We start from the raw sequence: 7,376 nt of genomic DNA, 5'->3' as shown, positions 1-7,376 counted from the left end.
CAATCCAAACCATTCTATGATTCTATATGCAGTTACATGCTCTTCACTTTTTTGAACAGGCTAATCAAATTTTCCTGCTCTAAAGGAATACTGTTACTGATCTTTCACCTTTAACAACTTTTAACAAAGGTCTAGGAAACCCAAATTTTGTTGATTTTTGCTAGAAACTATAATGTTAATATCACGGCATTCACTGCTTAAAAAACTTAACCTGTGGTAAAGAAAGTAAAAATCCTTTTATTAATACCTATTTTCTGTGTGTTGTATCAAGTATCCCCTTCAGTGTCCTTGTCAGCATCTTAGTATTGAAATAAATGCAAAAGTTTGACGTACTCGATCGCTGAAGTCACTTACTGAATAGACATCACCCTGGACCTGAAAGTGCAGGCTTTATGAGTCACAAAGCGGATTTTCCAAGCACTGTATAGTGTGTTTTTAAAGTGAGGAATATGGAGAGCCTAAAAAAAAAATATTACTTTATTTGTTGTCATCTCAGATTATGAATCATTAAAATATTCAACATAAACTGATTTTAATACAGCACATTTCTTTCAGCTATTTCTTTTAGATTCTTTTTATTGATTGCTTGTCATGGCAACAGGAGGTGGTCCCTTTGAAGAAGGCATGAATGATCAGGACTTGCCTAGCTGGAGCAATGAGAGCCTTGATGACCGGCTGAACAACACGGTATAATTCATCTTACCTTTCGGTTGCCATTTTATGCTGTACATTGAAATTACCAGGTAGATTCTGTTAGTGGCAAGTAACAGTGCAAAACTGTAAGCCTTGTCAGTGCAGCTTTACAGGTATCTGCAAAACCAACAAAAATAGCTGAGGTAAATGTAAACAAGTAATGAGCGTAATTCAGAGGTTGTGAAGTCTGTAGATGTATTTATGGGAAGTGTTTTGGGTAAATAAAGTAGCTAGGCACCAAAGTGTTGTAGGTGTTATGAAAGTGAGAACTCTAATTTTAAAAGTTCTAAACTGCTGAAGAGTCTTTAGCAAAGAAGAAAAATAGAATTTTAGCTTCATTTGAAACCAATTAAATGCATTGTAGGATGAAGTGGGTTTAAAATTTCCCGACAAACTTTTTTATTTATGCAGTGGAGAAGATTATATTTTGTAATGTGACATTTGCTCTATAAAACTTAGTGCATATAGATACTGCTTTTTTTTTAACTTCTGTAATGGAAATAAACTCTCTTTCACTGAATTAAAACATTTACTTTTTATCTGTATGGATAACAAATACAACTTTTTTTCTTCCCTCTCCTTCCTTTTAAGGACTGGGGAAGTCAACAGAAGAAAGCAAACAGATCTTCAGAAAAAAACAAGAAAAAGCTTGGTGGGGAAACTGAAACGAGGCTTACTAATGATATATCTCCAGAATCCTCACCTGGGATGGGACGGCGAAAGACCAGAAGTCCTCATAGTTTTCCTCATGCTCGATACATGACCCAGATGTCTGTTCCAGAGCAGGCCGAGCTAGAAAGGCTTAAACAAAGAATAAACTTCAGTGATCTGGATCAGGTTTGTGTGAATACTAGCTCCCACTATAAATGTGACTACAAAATTTATTCAGCTGTTTCTTAATAATTTGACAGGTGAATAAGCTTTCATAAGCAATTAAGATTTTAAAAAAGCTTATAGACACCATGAGATCCAAATCAAAATTCTGTTTTTGAACTTGAGAAGATTGTGGAAAGTTTTTCCTATGCTTTAGACTGTTAACTGTCTTCACTTTCTTCTTCTCAATTGTTAACAAATTTCTGTGTCCTCAGATTTAGTAATCATCATACTTGTCTGCCACTCAGAAATCCCTGTTACTGTATTTTGAAAGTCTGTTCTTGAAGTGCCAGTTTGTGGTTCTGAACATTGTTATCTTTGTGGGTTAAGCAAAAGAGTAGCATTAAAAATTGCTCCTTGGTGGAGCGTAGGGAAACATACGGCATGAATTCTTGAGCCGTAACTGCTTCTTTGGGAATATGAGTGATTAATTATTTGGTAACAAGGCATAAATTTATGCTAACAGTTTCAGAATAGAGGCTTCTTAATCTTTGACAACATTTGTTGTTGTTTGGATTGTGAAGATGAGGTATCGTATTTTATAAGTGAATATGTTGTTATTTTATTATTGTTGTTCTCTCAAATGTACCTGGCGAATGAGGATGCTTTCACTATAGTAAAGGTGGAGGCCACAGCAAGGATGAGGAACTGAGCTCTGAAGAGCTGCAGAACTTTTTTGCTTCTCAGCTGTTCTGGGAGGGTGGGCTTGCTTTATGAAAACTGTATGGCAAAAGTCACCAGCACTGTTTAGCTTTTGGCTAGTCCATGACTAATAAGGTAACTTTAAAATCAGTTCAGTGATACTGTATAAATGGTAATCCAAGCAGTGAAACTTGTCAATGTTGAGAGTATATTGGAGGAAAAAAAAAAATTGTTCTTTTTGTTTTTTTGTTTATAGAGAAGCATTGGAAGTGATTCTCAAGGCAGGGCAACAGCTGCTAACAACAAACGTCAACTTAATGAAAATAAAAAACCATTCAACTCCCTGTCACTGCAGATAAACACGAACAAAAGCAAAGATCCTGCCTCAGCTTCCCAAAAAAAGGATAGTGAGGTATCAGTGCAATGTAAAGAGTTATTTGGAGCTGCTCTAAGCAAGGATTTCTTGCAAAATTGTCAAGTCTCTGCTCAAGAAGATGGAAGGGGAGAACCAGCTATGGATAGTAGCCAGGTATTTACACAACCTATAAAGCCCACAGAAGATTGTCTTATACAGGTTTTAATTACTTTGTTACTTTTCAGTGCATTTTTCTAAATTGCCAAAAAGTATAACTGTTAAATCTTTATTGGAAATACTTATCTTCCCACTGTTCTAAAAGGCAAATTGAGAAAAATGTGAAACCAAACTTAATCATGTATTGTTCTTTAGAAATCTGCTTATTGGTAACAGCAGCAGTATTAATTTTCATCTTAAGAGGTTGGTTCTCTTTATTATAGAATTCCAGAAAATACTCTCACAGTTTAGTAGTTAATGAGCTCAATTCTGCTTTCGCCTATGTCAGCCAAGAAGCCCCGTGCTTCGTCCTTGCAGCTTCATGCATGCATAAGTCTGTCCTTATAAAAGTTGTTGACTTTTAACCACGCGCAGAAGTGTGCTTATAGGATTGAAAGTACTAGTATGTCACCCCTTTAATTACTGCTCTGCTGTTGCTATCACCATATCTTTTGCATTAAATATATTAAAGCTGTAGCTGAATGCATTCAGTAACTTCAGTGTCTTTACAGATTGTGAGCAGACTAGTTCAAATTCGCGACTATATTGCTAAGGCCAGCTCCCTGCGGGATGATCTTGTAGAGAAAAATGAAAGATCGGCCAATGTTGAGCGTTTATCACACCTTATAGATCACCTTAAAGAGCAGGAGAAATCCTATCTGAAATTTTTGCAAAAGATGCTTGTAAGTTTGAGAACATAATATTTGTTTCTGCACTGTAAGCTTTTTTAGCAGTTGACCATTGATGTTTTGAGGGTGCTATTGGGAATGTTGGTTTGTTGCCCCCTTAAATACCTTTTGATTTATACCAATGAAATATTTCAGGCTAGAGAAAATGAGAAGGATGATGTTCGGACTATAGATTCAGCTGTGGCATCTGGTTCTGTAGGTGAGAGCACGTCGCTAAGCATTGATGTACAGTTTGAGGCTTCAGATACCACAGTAAGCTGCCTTTTAGTAATTAAGGTGCTAGAAATGAAGACTTTGTTTTGTTTTTGTCATGATTGTTATGATCTGCAATTCAATTTAAAAAATTAAATCCCCAAAGAGGGCAGAGTTCAGGAGTATGGACTTTTAATTTTTTTTTTTATATATATGGGGGAAAAAAATAATTATTCAGTTGTTACAACAATGTATCTTGATTAGTTTTTAAAAAATATTTAGTCTTTCTTCAAAGTAGAGTAAAGGTTTAAATGTTTACTTTGTCAGAACATGCACTGGATTGATGTAGGAAGGAATAGTTTTCTATACAGCTTTTCATCTGTAAGTTTGTTTCTGTTAGTGGGTAAATGTTGCTGGTGTTGAGTGTGGGGAGGGTTAGAAGTGAGTCATTAGTGGACTGTTGCCAAAGCATCTTTCTAGTGATATGATAAAAGTATTGACCTAACGCAGAAGTTTCTCTCCTTTTTTGGAGGGATGAGCACCTCTTTGAAAATGTGTTCTGAATTTAGTTCTGAGATATACACAGACAATCTTCCTTTCTATTTATAAAAGCTTTTATATTAATGTGGTAAACAGTTCTTGTACTAGGTACAAAAGCATTTTTATAACAACTTGTGTTTTACATCTTCCAATACTACTATACTGAGAAAAATGGTTAGAGAGCTGGTACTCTTTTGGTCAGTTTGTACTCTGAATGTTCTACAGATGAGGAGAATTTACGTGCTTGGAAATAAACCAGCAGTTAAAGCATTAAGAAGTTTTTGTAATTATTTTTAGCTTTGTAAGAACTCTTTCTATCCCTATAAAGAAATAAAGTGATAGACATGGAAGATGTACTTCAAACTTAAAAAAAAATAAAATTGAAAAATACAGAAAAAGACCAGTACAGTACATGTAAACTTGCATTTTTCTTCATCTTTGCAAAATGGGTTTTAGTTTTTTGTTTGGCTCTTCATTTGCATATAATTTCTCTTTACATGCAGCTTGAATATATTACATGCAGAATGAACACTTCTACTTTTATGCAGTTAATTGCTATATGGAGCCTTATTGTTACAAAAATTCTAAGAATGACTGAAAATGTCTTTACTCTTTAGTAGTTTTATTTGATACTTGTTTTCATTATTTGACAAGCTACAAGTGAGTAGATTTCAACTTAAAAATGAATGCTAAGTTGGAGCATGTGTTCAAGTTCTAACATACTAGAACTTGACTAAACTATTTAATAAAGAAGATACCTTTTAATTGGAGTACTTGACCCTGCATTGAGAACAGACTAGGGAATTCAGCTTCACAAGAACAGGTTACAGACATTGATGTTACAGCAGTCCCTAAAGGGAAAAGTGGCAGAGCTGTTCTGAATGACAGGGAAATCTGACCTTGTGGGATTAATAGCCAAGAACATGGATTGCCTTCAAAGATACACTTCAAAATACCATTTTAGCCTCAAATAGGGTTTATACATGCTGATTTTTTTTTTCTTTCCCCTCCTCTTAACTGCTTCAAATATATTTGTTACTTACACTGAATGTTCCTACTTGGCCTGCTTATCTGTATCCAGCTGTCTTTTCATTGGATGAATCTTCTTTGTCTAGAGATTTTTTTTTTCCTTTAAATAGAGATGTTTGACAGCTTTTTCTGAAGTGTCAGTGTTGGCAGAGAAAGTACTACATGTAACTCTGTAGAGCAGGTGTTCTGATTTTATGTAGATGATCTTTCCAGTTTTGCTGTTCTCTTTATGGGAAAACATATTGTAAATGTGACTTTCACGTACTTGTCATGTTGACATCAATAGTGTACCAATGCAAATTTAAGCTAATACCATATAGAGAAAATAATTTAGAGAATAGTAGCCTTAATTTGTTCCACAAATGTTTTTATATAGCTGTATGTATAAATATTTGGTTGGAGGGGGGAAGACTAAGGGTCTTGGAGTCTAAACCTTCTTTTGATATCTGTTACCAGCTTTTCTATGGCTTTGTCTCTTCATCTGAAAAAAAAAAAAAAAAGGGAAAAAAGTCTATGTTAGATTATTTTTTTTCTGTAAAATAAAAGGCTTAAATGTTTTGTCAAGTTTATTAGTCTTAATGTAGAACTAAGCTTGAAAAATGTTAGATGTTTTTAATGAACTCAAGCAAATCTAGTACTTTAGATAAAGCTTGGATTATTTAATAGATGAGTGAGGCTGAGACACATCCCCTCTTCCCTTTCTTCTCCTTGTTCCTTCCTGTGTCGGTTTCATTGTGTACTCTCTTTTGCCTCTACTCTACTTTTATATGTAAGATGAAAGTTTAACAGGAATGATCAGTGCCAGTTGCAGTGCATGCTTTAGTGACGCTTTGAGAGTTTAGAATTCTGGATATGTTCTTTCTCTGCTGAAAAGTTGAACATTCCCTCGTACCCAGAACTAGTTAATAAGATGCCTGCTTCTATTCTGACATTTGGTGTAGAATTTTTGGATTGAGAGAATTTTATACTTCAGGAACTCAGCACTACGTGGAGAGAAGATGATGCTTCTAAGTTAGTAATGTTCTTTTTAAGCAGTTGTCAACTCCTAACAAAAAGGAGGCAAATTTTTCCATGGTTTCATCTGCGTAGTGCGATAATCCAACTTCAAACAAAATCAGGATCTTAACTGTGGATATCTCATTAAAATACTTAATTTGCTGACAGTCCTTGAATTAAAGTTTTAAGGCAAATCTCCAGCTTTTAATTAGGATAGGATGAGGAAAATAACTTAGTTTTAATATATTTTAAGTGCATAACATGCTTTCATGCCTTCAGATCTATTTCCATGCATTTGAAAATACGATAAAGAGGGGGTTCCATACATGTTTTTGTTTTGAAATTGGTTTACTGAAATCTGTTCTGTTCTAGTATCTATGGCATAAGTAAGCGTACAAAACTAACCACATTATAGGTTGGAGAAGAGTAACTGTCCAAAACGTTCTGATGAAAATTTAGAGATTTCAGGCCAGTAAGTCAATCTAGATCTTGTAGTATTTGTAGCTCCATGATATGATGCCTTACCGTGCTTAGCTTTACCAATCTGGTAGCTTAATGCCCTCTTTCATGATTCAAAAGACAGAGGGATGCTTGGGTTAGCCTTTGGGTCGCGTTAGGGCAGCTGACTGGGTTTCTGAAGAAAACTTAATCCCTAGGAATGGTAGGCCTGTCTTGGTGGTACAGGCTTCTCCCTGTTAAATTGCTAAAATTTTTAGACTGAAAAGAACTACTGGAAGGGTGAAGCTGTTTTATTTTCACCTTTTTACACTAACCAGACTGTTTGCTTCTATTAAAGTCCTGCTTGTTTTGACACTTCTGTCACTAGTACTCAACAAATAAATTGTCATGATTATGGCAATGTTCTTCCATATCTTGCAGGCCAGAGATCCTCAACAGGAAGCTAAAGAGGAGTTGGAGAACCTGAAGAAGCAGCATGATTTATTGAAAAGGATGCTTCAACAGCAGGAACAATTGAAGGCTCTTCAAGGAAGACAGGCAGCTCTTCTTGCTTTGCAGCATAAAGCGGAGCAAACAATTGCTGTCATGGATGATTCTGGTATGTGGAATGACAGTGTCTTTGACAGCATGTTAGCATATTGATTGAATAATTAAAGCTGGAAATGTGGAATACACATCAAGAAGTCTTTTTT

At 35.2% G+C, this 7,376-nt stretch overlaps 1 protein-coding gene across 1 annotated transcript; it reads left to right on the top strand.

Moving 5' to 3' along the window:
- Positions 1–591: 591 nt before the first annotated feature.
- On the top strand, positions 592–7,282 carry LOC104524902 (pericentriolar material 1 protein-like; the record flags this gene model as incomplete). The annotated part of the gene is made up of 6 exons (XM_010167919.1): positions 592–687; positions 1,285–1,530; positions 2,465–2,737; positions 3,292–3,462; positions 3,604–3,720; positions 7,105–7,282. Coding segments are annotated over exons 1-6 (1,081 nt in total), but the record flags the coding sequence as incomplete, so codon positions are not given.
- Positions 7,283–7,376: the final 94 nt, after the last annotated feature.

This window comes from Antrostomus carolinensis, unplaced genomic scaffold (assembly GCF_000700745.2).
Source record: "Antrostomus carolinensis isolate BGI_N321 unplaced genomic scaffold, ASM70074v2 Scaffold55865, whole genome shotgun sequence".
NCBI lineage: Eukaryota > Metazoa > Chordata > Aves > Caprimulgiformes > Caprimulgidae > Antrostomus > Antrostomus carolinensis.
This window is presented reverse-complemented; position numbering and strand designations above follow the sequence as displayed.